This window comes from Orcinus orca, chromosome 14 (assembly GCF_937001465.1).
Source record: "Orcinus orca chromosome 14, mOrcOrc1.1, whole genome shotgun sequence".
NCBI classification, from domain to species: Eukaryota; Metazoa; Chordata; class Mammalia; order Artiodactyla; family Delphinidae; genus Orcinus; species Orcinus orca.
Window position 1 is genome coordinate 67,082,197 of NC_064572.1, and position 14,212 is coordinate 67,096,408.

At 41.8% G+C, this 14,212-nt stretch overlaps 1 protein-coding gene across 2 annotated transcripts in view; it reads left to right on the plus strand.

The window, feature by feature from the left end:
- SORCS3 (sortilin related VPS10 domain containing receptor 3) overlaps positions 1 to 14,212 on the plus strand; it is a 585,385-nt gene that overhangs the window by 558,664 nt on the left and 12,509 nt on the right. For both annotated transcript variants that reach the window (XM_004265871.4, XM_049696818.1), the window contains exons 20-22: positions 1,230 to 1,363; positions 9,597 to 9,720; positions 11,349 to 11,461. In XM_004265871.4, the coding sequence (XP_004265919.1) occupies positions 1,230 to 1,363; positions 9,597 to 9,720; positions 11,349 to 11,461 (371 nt within the window). The remainder of the gene's footprint in view (positions 1 to 1,229; positions 1,364 to 9,596; positions 9,721 to 11,348; positions 11,462 to 14,212) is intronic.

A 14,212-nucleotide genomic window follows, 5' to 3' on the forward strand; every position in this document is an offset into this window, starting at 1 on the left:
TAAAATTAAACAGGAGCAGAAGTGAAAAGTATCCATCTGTTTTCTTCCCTTTAAACTGAGCTGTCTCCAAAATAACCCAAGACATCCATAGTGAAGGCTGGGTGGCCTGGAAAATGTCCCACCCATGAGAAGAACTCAAGGCCCCCAGGCTAAAGAGCTGGCCATGCTACAGCTGTGACCTTTAGTCACTTTAGCTCGTCAACACCATCATGGTGGAAACCAGGGAAATGTGCTCTGACTTAGTGTGGACAGATAATTAGAAGATTTTCATTGGATTTGGCTAAGTAGGAAGGATATAAGGAAGGGAAGAAAGGGAGGAAAGGAAGTACGTAGGAAAAAAAGAAAACAAAAAGGAAAAAGAAAGGGGTAAGGGTGGGGGAGAAAATCCCACAGAGTTAAAAAATAACCGATCTAACCCACAAAGGCAATGCTGATACACTAACGTTTTCCAACAGCGTTTTCCTCTTCTCACGTTATTTTGGAAATGAATTAAATTAAAATCCTCACTTAGTATGCATAGGGTTCCAATCTATTCTGTTACTTGCTAGTTTAGAACCTGAGACTGCTTACATCAGTTTTCTGAGGAAGAAAAAAAATACAAGCTTGGTCACCTTTAGGCAAGCAGCTTTTTAAATTATTATTTGGGAACCTGACACTTATTTCTCCTTCAATTTAGGGAGATGGGCTCTCTCCTTTCTATAAAACAGCCTTGCGAGCCTCTGAATGATACCCACTGAGTGTTGCAGATGACAGGCACAATGGCCGATTGTTGAACAAGATGGGGCCAATTAACAATTGAGGATAATGGCAGAGCCCTCCCTACAATGCGCTGACCCCCAATCACAATACAGGCTACTCGGCAGAAACGCAGGAGACCACGCTTTATCTTCCTATTTATTGACTAAGTGTCCAGTAAACTAGCTTTGTCCTTGGGCTGGAGGTTCACAAGCATTCGAGGTTGGGCTTATCGGATGGAAATTAAATTCAGATGGCACTGAAAAAATCTGAAGCCCGATTTGAGTTCCCTATTATACGTGGTACTTCATTTCAAGTACACACACACACACACACACACACACACACACACACACACACTTCTCAACATCTGTGAGTTTGCAATCCTTGTTTTATTATAGGTGATGGTAACAGAGGTTAAGATTAAGAATCTGGGAGTGTGATTGTTTATTCCAGGAATAGAAACACTGACATTGTTCTCCTTGTTCCCTTAGGTCCCGTGGAGCATGTTCATCTCCGAGTTCCATTTGTTGCCATAAGAAACAAGGAGGTCAACATCAGTGCCGTTGTGTGGCCCAGCCAGCTGGGGACCCTGACCTATTTCTGGTGGTTCGGCAATAGTACAAAGGTTTGGCCCTTTCTGACTGGTGTGTGCTTAGGTCTATACTGAATGTTCCCGTGTTCTAACTTCTGTGTTGATGTTGGGTGGGGGGGTGCAGAGGGGGGATGTGGGCAGTAGGGGGTGCTTAAATGAAGCTATGAATCCACGTAATTGAATATGACATACCCTCCTACAGCAAGTTCGTTGTTATAATAGGGAAAGTTCAAATAATCCTAAGGAAGGAAGGGTACTTGGAGAATCTGTACAAACCTGGTTGTTCTTGCCCCTCTAACCAATATTTCTAATATTGATGTTCCATTTTGTTCTAATCCCAGCCTTTCTACTCACCTGCTGCATAATATCAAGAAAGTCATTTAGCATCTCTGAAATTAAGTGACACCATCTGTGAAACACGAATTAGATATCTAAAGGCAGGGCGGCGAAAGTCAAATGGGATAATAATGCACGTAAAGCATCTTTAGCAAGACCTACTAGGTGCTCTGTTAGGGCCAGGTACTGACGTTCTTCCTCTTAGGCATGGTACTGATGTTGCCAAGTCTCAAAGAAAGGACTTAGGGCCAAACTCTGGACTTTGCAGATACTCCCTACTCCTGGCAACTGGTGATGACGAAGCTTTTTCAAGGATAACCACACTCGTACGACAGAAGCTGAGAGCAGTGTGGCTGAGGGTTCCTCAGCTTAAGGGCTGCATGGTTTTCGCTCTTCCTGTTTTTGTCTTTGCATTTTCTTTAGTCATTCTTGATGTGATTGGTACTGCTCATCTTAGACCTTTACTTTAAAAAAAAAAATTTATGAAAGATATATCAGACTCAGAAATGCTGGATATCTAAAGAAAGGGGAAATAAATATTCAGTTGCTGGTGTAGTAATTCCTTTTAAAAAGGAATGGAACAGTGCCAGTTTTGTTTGTTTGTTATGAGATGACCGAAGAGAACTTCAGCTTTTGCATGGTGAGAGTGGGAGATGATTCATCCCTGCTCTTATTTTAAATTAAAAAAAACATTTTATTGAAGTATAGTTGATTTACAATGTTGTAAATCCTGCTCTTTTCCAGGGTGGTAGCGTGATGTGGTTGAGAGAATACGGACCTTGGGGTCAGAGAGACAAGGGTTAGGTTTCTAGCACTGCTACATGTTTATTATGTGAGCTTAATCAAGTGATCTGGCCTAAAATTTAATTCACTCAACAGCAAACTGGAGAGAATAATGCCTGCATCATCTCGATTTCTGTGAAAACTAAGTAAGATACTGTGTATCTCCCTGGCACAGACTAGTTTACTCACTAAATGGATGCTTTCTATTTCGGTGTAAAAACTGACTGTTAGGATGGTTTGATAAAAGACTGAATTAGATTTATGGACCCAAGGGACAATTTCCTGTTTGCATCATTTGTGCTGTATACTTTCAAGTTCTTAGTATAGACTATGATGCTTTTGCATTTCTGGTGTTATTATTCACCAAGACAATAGGTAGGAGGTTAGTTAATGAGATTCCCCATTTAGTATATTAGAGAAGTGAAGCTCCCTGTGTGAGATGAGCATCCTAAGGTCAAACAGCTGTTTAGCTGTCGAGCCAGACCTAAACCCAGGTCTCCTAATTCCCATCTACCATGTACCCCCCAGCCCCAGGATGCTTTCTCTGCATTACCCTGTTTGGAGATCACAGACCCTAAAATTCTGCTTTAAACACCAGCAGACATACATGGTGAAAGAAAAAGAGAAAATCTTCTAGGAGGAGAACATCAGAGAAGGATTTTAAGTTCATTTCACCTCTGAGGATGTGAGGTTTGGGCTGTCCAGCCAGGGAGTTCTTTTCTGTTAGTGTTTGTTCACCTGTTGATCTTTACTGGGAGACAACTGTGTGTAGGGAGGGCAGTTCTTGGCCATCAGGAACCCAATGAACTCAACAGACCACAAGGAACCAAAGATAGTGTTTCTCTATAGCACCATTTTTTTCTTTGGGTGTTCATTCTAAGGCCTGAAATACCAGACAGTGTCTAATAAATATTCAATCAACAGAGAAGTGGACAAAGTGATTGGAGAGCCTAGTTTCTATTTCTCTAACAATTATCTGTTAGTCTGAACAAATCACCGGATCTGAAGCTCAGTGTTGTTTTCTTTAAATCAAGGATACTAATATCTAATCCATGATCATCATTGAGTTATTATTTGAAATATCTATCATCTATCTATCTATCTAATCTATATTATGAGAGGGAAATTTTAAAATTGCAGAATGGCATTATGGTTTTATTTTTTTAATTGAGGATGACCTGAAGTACTTCTTAGGTTAGGAATTTCCATCTATAACCTTGAGCATAAAGTGCTGTACAAATACCCAAGATCTCAAAGGTCTTACTAGTTGGTTTTTTCTTCCCCAAAAGCCAAGAGAATGATAGTACATTAGAGGCATTGGAACAGAGTGGTTTTGAAATGAGACAAACCTGGGTTGGGGTCCAGACTCAGATTCTCCTTGCTGCATGCCTTTTGTCAAATCAGGTAATTTCTCTGTGCCTTAGTTTTGTTCATTGTGATGTCAGAATAAGACTGGTAGCTACTACACTCTAATATTGCTCTGAGGATTAAGTAAAGAATGACATTTAAGTGCTTAGAACACATCCAGTCACTGTTGTGCTCATCCTTTGCATCAATGGCATCTACATCTCAGTGGCAAATCTGACATGGTTCTAGAGATTTCTCTCCCACCTTCAAGCATGGTTATTCCATCCATTTAAAAGAGTTACATCTTCAGTGCTTTTGCAAGCACCATGACAGAAACACATCAGTGTGGCCACAGTGCCCGGAAATTGATGTAGTGAGCATTGTATTTTCCTGGCAAATGAATGAGTGTCTTTGGGTGTCTTGGTGAGTGCTCTGAGTGTCGAGCTATGTGGTTACCTGTGATGAACAAACCGATCTGTAAAAGGAGCTAATACTAATTTTGAGCATTTCTTTCTAGCATTGGCCTTGCACTAGGCTCTTCATATATATTATTTAATCATCAGAACATCACTGATGAAGGAGAAATGATCCCCTGTGTATGTGTTTGTGTGTGTCTGTTTCTATGTTGTGACCAGGTGAATTGGATTGGACAGGTTGCCCAGGTGGTTGGATTAAATCAACCTCCCAATAAGAATCAGTTGACTCCCCACAAACCACCCCTCTGCTTGGTGCCCTTAGGAACAGAAGAGCACTTACAATCTTGTCTCTATCTTCAAGGAGATTACAGTCCTGATGAGAAGGCAAGATGAACACACACACACAATGATCGGTGAGCAAGTGTGATGATGTACGAATAGAGAGAAGAGGGCAAGCATTCCTGAAATCCAACTATAGGCCCATATACCTACAGGTCTGTCAGCGGGAGATGCTAAATTGTATCAGTAGCTCCGTGGATCTTTCTCGAGAACCTGCATTTTGTGCTGAATCTTATGATGAACACAAAGCAGTATAAATTCCATTTGTTGCCCTTAAGAAACAATCTATTCAAGAAGATGAGGTTAACATCCCAAAATAGATACTGTAAGGAATGGTAATAGGAATGTAACATTACTGGCCCAGCCAGGCAGCCTAGGGGGGGATGGATGCCGGGCTTCTTGGTCTTGGAGCAAGTTGTGTATGAAGCTGGTCCTAAGCTGGCATTGAAGGAGTGGTAGAGTTGAGGCCAGAGAGGAGGGGGAGGGATTTGTGCCCACTGGTCAGGCTTTGGGCCTGTTTGTGTTCTGTGTAGACAGACACTACGAAAGAGGGATTCATTTGGGGAGAAATTGCATAAAAAACTAAAACTGGGGAGGATAGATGACAAATGGCTTTGAATGACATAACCGGATGTGTTTTAGTTTGTCATAGAAACTTAGATTTAGGATAGGATAGTGGAAGATAGAACCAGATTCATGGACAGTGATATTTTCAACAATGAGATACTTTTGAAGAGTTTTTACAGGTGTGTGTGTGTGTGTGTGTGTGTGTGTGTGTGTGTGTGTGTGTGTGTGTGTTTGAGGGAATTTTTTTTCCCCAAAACTATAAATTTTCAAAATACTCCCATAGTCATAACACATATTTAGGTACTATTTACTTTATTTATTTTTGGTCTTTTTATGTATTTTAGACTTTTCTCTCATGTAGTTCTCATCATAGCATATCCACACTTATATATCTTGCCTTCTCCACTTCATAAAGTAAAGCACTTTCCACATATGTAATCTTCTGAAGGTTTTAAGTGAGGCAAGTGTTGTAATTACATAGTCTGTCCAATTTAGGAATGGAAGGTTTTATCAAGGTATACATTTAAATTGTGGGGATTTTATAATATTCGATATTAACTTGACTTACTATGTATTGGGAATCTGGTGTAGGCTGCATCCAGACATTTCCCTGAAGCTCCCTGATCCATTAGTCACGTGGGAATCTCCTAACTAGTTACTCAGAGCTTCATTGATGGCTTGCTGGGCTTCGTGGGTAATACATGACCTGTTGCACATGAGGGATCCTCTGTGGGCAGGGATGCAGCCTGCAGCCTAGGCAGGACATGGGCCTTGCTGTGGGCTGGCCCTGCAGCTTGGACAAAACACGGAGAAGTCAATCGGCCGCCTGTTGCATCTGTGGGGCTCTAACAGGCCAATTTGCTGGGATTAACAGAGTTCTGGCTTAATAAATGTGTCTGCTTGCCTAGTAGAGTTAGTAAATGAACCTTAAAATACTTGATTTAATTTAGTGTTGTGCACTAGACATGGGTGGCAAAGAACTCAAGAATCCCGTGGAGTGTTCCAGCTTTGCGAGGAAGGTGAAATCAGCCATGATGTCACAACAGCTGATGAAAAACAAAAGCAATTTGGAAAACAGAATTAGCTTCTGCCATTTCCCTAGGGTGGAAGCCTGGGGCCTGTTACCTGGGGGCCAAGTGTTCACATTCAACACAGTTTGTTTGCTGTGGCTCAGAGCCCTGACCGGCTGGTGGGATGGCGTGCTCCCTCCCACCTCAGATGGCATTCCCTTGTCCTGCAGACGTGCATCCTTGTTTGGTTCCTGGATCTTCTAGGAAAGCAGCCAGATAGAGAGGAGATCAAATCTGCTGGGACAGGAGGAATTCCACTCCTCTCAGAAAGAGATATCATTGTCTGGTACAGCACCATCACCCAAGCCTAAGATAAGACGAGTGTGCAGAGAAAGGAGAGCCGGGGCCATGTAGACCCCTGAAAGCTGAAGAAGATGACATGATAGTCGTGCAGATTCCCTGAAGAGACAACCAATAGTGGAGAAAAGTATCCTGGGGCCGAGAGCTGGGAAGAGATTAGAGATAGCTGAGGGCAGTAACCAAAATGGAAGGACAATGTGATACAGTTATGGGCAGAGCAATTCATGGGATCAAACAAACAAACAAAAAAAAACACCACATCATTTACTGCTTTTTTGTTTTGTTTCTCTCCCAACATTTTATTATTAAGAACTTCAAACACAAACTAAAGTTGAAGTGAACATTCACACACCCACCCTCTGTATTCTATCATTAACATCTACTGTGCTTGTTTTATCATGTCTGTTTATCTGTCCATCCCTCTGTTCAGCCATCAACGGATCTTAAATTTTGATTTATTTCAGACACTTACATGCCTTGTCCTAAATGCTTTAGGTGGCAAATCATTAGCTAGAGTCCTTTATTTGTTTATACTTTTTCCCCCGGGGGGTATGAAATGTATCAACAGTGAAATGTACAGATCTGAAGTGTGTAGCTCCTGAGTTCTAACAAAGGCATATACCTGTAACCCAAACTCCTATCAAGATATATAGTATTAGCATCACTCCCAAAAGTTCTCTCATGCCCCTGGTCAATTCCCACCCCAGCCCCCAGAACCAGTCCCTATTTTTTTCGTCATGAATTAGATTTGCCTTTTCTAGAACTTCTTTTAATGTAATCATACCACGTTAATTCTTTCATATAAGGCTTCTTTCATTTCTTATGGTTTTGGGACTTATCCATACTGTTGTATATATCAATATTTGTTCTTTTCTGTTCATTATATGCATATACTATGACTTGTTTATTCATTTTCCTATTGATAAATTCTCCTAGGTTCTTTTCAGTTTTTGGCTAGTATGAATGTACTGCTATAAACATGTTCTTTTCTTTGTGGATATTTTCTTTTATCTTGACTAAATCCCCAGGACTTCAATTGCTAAGTCATAAATATAAAATGTTACAAGTACTTTGGAAAAAATTGTCACAATTTCTTGTAAAACTGAACTTTTTCCTACATCGTTGCACCATTGTACATCCCACCAAAAATGGATGAGAGTTCCAGTGGCTCCACATCCTCAATAATATTTGATATTATTATTTTTAAAGAAAATTTAGCCATTGTGTTTGGTATATCGAGGTATCTCATTTTCCTTCCAAAGAATATGACCTAGGTACTGAAGCAGTTGAAGGTATTCTGACAGGTAAGTCATAATGAGTTGACTAGTAGGAACTAGAAAATTTGCCGAAAGCCATTCATCAGTCCTATGTGTTCTGATTCCTGAATGAGTCCTCACAACTTCTAACCCAAACCTTTAATTTAAAAGATAAAGACCTAAGGCACACAGTGGGGACAAATTTTGCCCAAGGTAATTCATTAAAATAGTAACAGAGCCAGAGTATCAAGTCTCTGTTCTTGTTACACTAAAGGTGGTAACTCAGTGGCACACATTCTTCCTTTATTCCATGTCAGTGGCTGACATTGCCATGCTGAGCCCAACTTAACTTCAGCTTCCTTCTCAACACAGGACACTAAACAGCCACTTTTGGCCCATGGGAGTTGATTTTCATCACAGAACCTACGTGTACCTCATTTGTTATTTAATTAATAAGGCCACACCCTTGTGCACATCATCACAGAGCCATAAGTATGGAGAAGCATGCTTGGGCTCTGGGGTTTACCCTTAGTTAAGATAAAGAGTGTAACTCTTTCAGTACTCACTTCTTTCTTTCATTTAGCAAGCAGAGAAGAAAGGGTGTCAGAAAGCTTAGGGCAATATCTCTAATCCTGTCCAACTCCAGCCATCAGCCTGGTCATAAAATAGAGCAATAGAATATTAAAGCCAAGAAATCAAATGATTGTTTCAGAGGCCCAGTTGAAAATTCTGAGCTAGAGAGGAATTTCAGTTTTGCAGGAGGGACGCTGTCTGAAAGCTGCCTCTCTGAGCCTCTGCAGGGTCCAGGTGCACGGGTGTGCTGTGTGAACACTGGCCGATACCCACATTTTAAAAGGGAAACTCTACACATCCCCAACTGGCTACATCATTACTCTATCCTATTGTCGTCCTAACACACAGAGAGGAGAGGGGTCTGCTCATCTGCACTTGTGACATCTCTTCACGAGCTGCCTTAGAGAAGCCTCCTACTAATATGTCTTACCTTGCAAACACCAGATAACTCGAGAGGGCACTGGCTTCAAGATAATCACTGAATAATGACTCTTCAGTCGCAGAATCTGCATTCTCTTCTCTCCAGTAAGCACCTGCTTCTATCAAGATCCTAATTCCCAAGAAAAAATATATGCTTATTCTCTTTCTTTATCCTTGACAAGTCCCTGTCTGTCATGATCAAGGAAAGAAAACAGAAAGGGAAAAAAGATTAAAAAGTGAGCACAGATATGCATGTTTATATGTTTCCCAACTTATTTAAATCGTTAGAAATGCCTTGCAATGGAAAACATAGATATGAACAAACAAAATGTCAATAATATGACCATACATCCAAGTTATATACGGATTCTGCTAGATGTAAGACAATTTGCCAAGGGTGGTTGATACAGAAATAAATAAGATGTGGTCGCTTCTCTGAAAAATCTTACAGCCCGATGGAATATAGGATGAAAATATAAGTGACACGGAATATTAGAGGAAAAGAGAAAAGTGATCGCCTATTCCCAGAGTCACTGGGAATAGATTACAAAAGATGCTTCTACTTTGCCCCAGGAGAAGGAGTAGAATGACGTGCAAAATCCAGGGTGCCCAGTCTTATTTTCATCTCTCAGAATTAACATTTTACAGAGCATTTCAAGTATATTAATGCTCTTCCTGGATACTGGATATACAATCACAGTTTCAGAAAGCTGTGCGTTTTTTTTTCCTTTTTCAAGTTAGGATCCCTTGGGGATATGCAAATGCTATGCAGATTGGTGACAGTCTGAGATTTACAGGAAAGGAGGGAATCGGATATCCCATAAAGGACTAAATAAGTGTTCCTGCTTCTCTCTTTTAGCCCCTCATCACCTTGGACAGCAGCATTTCCTTCACATTCCTAGCAGAGGGAACCAATACCATCACTGTCCAGGTGGCTGCTGGGAATGCCCTCATCCAGGACACAAAAGATATCGCAGTTCACGGTAAGCCCCGTGATGCCCCTTCCTGCCCAGCCAATCCCCTCCATACACCATAGCAGCAATCGCTGACTGCTTTGGAAATGGCCCAGGGCATAGGAAAATTAGGTAGGTCCACAAAAGGTATCCAAACCTACTTCTTACCTTGTTCTTGAATAGATACGGAGGTTGTTAGAGAAGCAGATCACGGACAGGCATTTCTTGTCTTCTGTGATGTGTCTGCATCAAAACCTGATGGTCTCATTAGACAGAGATGTATCATAAGTTGAAGGAATGCTGAGCTGGAAAGACTATCATAGAAGCATCTAGATCTGATGACCTGCCAAGGTATCTCTCACACACATGTGGCATCCATTCTTTGTTAGGATGGGGACCAGTGATTTCAAAAGCTGGAGGAGACATGGTCCCTGCTCTTGAAGAACTCACAGCTTAGGTACTGGGATGAACTACACATAACTGCTATGTTTTCTTTGTTGTCTGAGATTCTGATCTTTGGCTGCAAAGGCTGAGACTAAGGCTGAGAATAGAAAGACACAGCAAGGCGGGAAAGTGGTAAATAGGGCCACCGTTCTGTTCTCAGTCCTGGAGAACCACTCTTAATTATTAAATTTCTTTTAAATCAAATTGTGCTTCTACCACCATCCCACAAACCTCCCACATACGCTAAAAACAGCCACTATACCAGGGTTTTCCAGAAAGTTGTACTGAGTGAGGCATGTGATCCTCTGACTCAGTCTGTATCTCTTCCACCTCACCCCAGGTGAGTGCCTTTTCCTACAACTCTGCAAACTCGAGGCTCAGCCTCTCTCATCGGGCACCTGGAAGACTTTAAGTAAACATTTTTATCGGAATGTAACTGGGAGTTTGGGGTTATTAGATGCAAACTACTACATTTAGAATGGATAAACAACAGGGTCCTACTGTATAACGCAGGGAACTATATCCAACCTCCTAGGATAAACCATAATGGAAAAGAATATTAAAAAGTATGTATACAACTGAGTCATTTTGCTGTACAGCAGAAATTAACACAACACTGTACCTCAACTATACTTCAATTTAAAAAATTCTTTTTAAATACAGAGAAGTGCACAGATCATAAGTGTTTTAGCTTCATGAATTATCACAAAGTGGACACACCTGTGTACCTACCAATCAGATTGAGAAACTGAATGTTACCCACACCCTAGATACAGGGTTTTGACCTGTTTTCTAAGCCCCTGAGGCAGTTTTTCTAGCAGGGTCCATGGAACTAAGGGAAGGATAAGAAAAGGCTTCATTCTAATCTAGCCCATTTATTAATGCTTTATTGTTGCCACTGCATGATACCACCTGCAGCAGCAAAAGTCCCCTTCTTCTGGAGTTGCACAATTTTCTTGCATTTCAGATAATGTTCATTTACAAGAAGAAGTCCTTAAGATTTTAAAAACAAACAAAAATGGTAGGAGCACAAATTTACTTCCAGTCACCAAATGCCACTTTTTTTTAGAAGCCAAGAGACAGGCTGAAAGGAAGGAATTTGAGATGAGACCACATGAAAGACTGTGCCCTTTCCCTAAAGCACAGTGATCATGGAGTCCCCTTGCCTATCACACCCTCTCTCAGCCTCACTCACACACGCTCTCTCCTTGCAGAATACTTTCAGTCCCAACTCTTATCATTCTCTCCTAATCTGGATTACCACAATCCTGACATTCCGGAGTGGAGGCAAGATATTGCCAATGTGATCAAGCGGGCTCTGGTGAAAGTAAGTTGGCTTTTTCTTTGCTTAAATGTTTATGAATAAAGAACAAGATGCTGTGGTCCAGAATACATTTTCATGGATGCAAACCACCGTTCCGCAGTTAAGTAAAGATTATTTCTCTGTAAAAAGAGAGAGAGAAAAGAAGAATGGGAGAAGTGAAGGATGGGAAGTAAAGATGGAGAGATTAGGTGGAGAGAGACAGAGACAGAGAATCAATCCGGTGTTCAAGGATGGGAAATTGACCCCATCTTAATCCTAAAGTTTTCTAAGGTAGCAAATTGACCCCTTTCATGAAATGATGGCTGGGCCCCTCATTGAGTCTTTACTAATATCATTCATTTAGTTGGCTGTTTGCCCACCAAGGTTTGGGGTTTTTTTGCTTGTTTGTTTGCTTTTGTTGTTTTTTAACCACTCAGACTTCAAGACTCCCACTGACCATATGTGGCCATCAGAAGGCTGCAGGTCAGGAAACAGAGCATGGTAGCAGACTCTGGGGTTATAGAATTTGCCCAAGGTCATATTTTCCTTAAGACAACATTGAAAGTTGAAAGGGTTTTGTTAACCCTTTGCTCACACCTAGGCACTGGACTATAATAGCGAATAAAACATGGTCAATTCAAATGTAGAGATAAGTGTAATATGCAGCTAGTTCTATGGTAGAGTCATGGCCAGCATTTCAAAAGAGCACAGAGAAAAGCGCAGTTCACTCTGTCCAGGAAAGTTCAGGCTTCGCACACATTTGTGGTTCAGTAAATACTTGTGAACTGTTAGAATAGTCTTTGGAGGGGATACTTGAACTCTGTTTTAAAGGATAAATAGTAGTTAACAGAGAGAGGATGATGTCTTTCGGGTAGAATGAACAGCGTGTGCAAAGCCAGGCTCCGTGGAAAGCACAGCATATCTGGGACATCACAGTTTAGTGCAGCCAATCTATAGGTTATAAGGGCAGGTGTGAATGATGTTGAGCAGGGATGGATTGGTCAGTTTGTAAAGGGTCTGAGAAGCCAAAAGGGGTTTGACATACATCCCGTAGGCTCTGGAAAGTGTTCTTTCTTTATTATGTTGGGTTGGCCAAAAAGTTGGTTTGGGTTTTTCCGTCAGATGTTACAGGAAAACCGGAACGAACTTTGTGGCCAACCCAATATAGGTAAAAATTTCTGGCAATAGATTTATGTTTCAGACACCCATTCTGGTGGCAATACAGAGGATGGGCTCCAGAGGTGGGAAAGTGAATAGTGTAGGGGGAGATTTCACAAAAGATGACCAGTTAAAAGACTACTGTGATCCTGAAAAGGGACGATTCAAAGGCTACTTAGGCAGTTGAGCAGTAGAATTGGTGACTAATAAAATACAGTGTGGATGGGAGGGAGGGAGAAACTTTCTGATTTTAAGAGTAGGAAGGAGAGGGTTTTCCTTGCCATTGATCAAGATGGTGACTGTGTAGGAGAAACATGCTTGGGGAACAGTAATCATTTGGTCTTTTATATGAATTTGGAGCACGTGAGAAACAACTGGATGAAGATAAGCAAGAGAGTTGAGGATATGGATTGGGGATCGAGTGAGGTTTCCGTGGGAGGTAGCAATGTGGGAACTGAGGCTGTGGAGCTCTTTAGATCCCCCGCACCCCACCCTGAGAGGGAGAGGGGCCAGGGCAGAGATGGATGCTAATGCTTCCCAAGGCAGAAGAGAAAGATCCAGGGAAGGACACGGAGAAGGAGCTGCCAGGAAGGAAGAAGCACCAATAAAAGAGAATGATATGAGAGTGTTCCTGTGGGGAGTTGTCCACAAGAACTTCACCTCACATCTTTTTATAGAGATTGTTCCTAGAGAGGGATGAGAATGAAATTGGTCTTGTATACCTTCGACTGTGAAACATCCAGGATTGTGTGGGATTTTGTACGACTGGAGTTAGGTCCCTCCAAGGTCCCTAACCGAGTGATGCACCCTGAGACCACTCTTCCCTGGGACCCAGGGTCACACCAGCCACAACACTCACAGGCTCATCCCCTTCTCTCAACTGGGTGATTGTCTGACCTCAGTCTGGTCTCTGAGACTTACTTCCCCTGGCTGGTTAGGACAAGGCCATCTTGCCTCCCAGGAGGAAACTGAGGCATCTGGCAAAGCCTCTTCAGGCTGCACGGGGATGCCGCCCCACTTTGGAGGGCTTTTCGGGCTTCTGACTGCCGCTTGCTAGTTCTCTGCAGGTTGGCACTCTCTCTTTCCTGCATCACATTCCTAAGCGTTAACTCCAGTCTCTAGTTCCAAATTAGAATCAGAGCTGAGCTAATGGGAGACAATCCCTCCAGTTCTATTCAGTCCAGTGTCTATTCTTTCCTCCAGGTCAGGCATCATTTGGAACAATGAGGTAGCCACAGAGTTCGTCCCCCGCCCCCCTGGAATGTCTGGACAAACATATAATAAGAAGTTATCAGAGAAAAGAATGTAGCAGACAGACATACTCATATGTTACCGTGGACATGATCTAAGTTCCTTTCATGGTAATCTGGAGGTGCTGGGGACGAGAGACTGACACGGAACAGGTCACTGCAGGCAAGATAGTCAGGGTAGACTTCTTGGAGGAGGCAGGTGTTTCAGCCAAGTCAAAAACTATATATATCGTATCTGGATTGACAGAAGAAGTTTTGTTCTGGATATAAAGACCTTCCAGAGACACATAGGAAAGAACAGGCCTACTCTTTATTTACATGGGAGAACTCAGAGTTTTGTTTTCTTAAGGAATTTGCCTTCAGACGG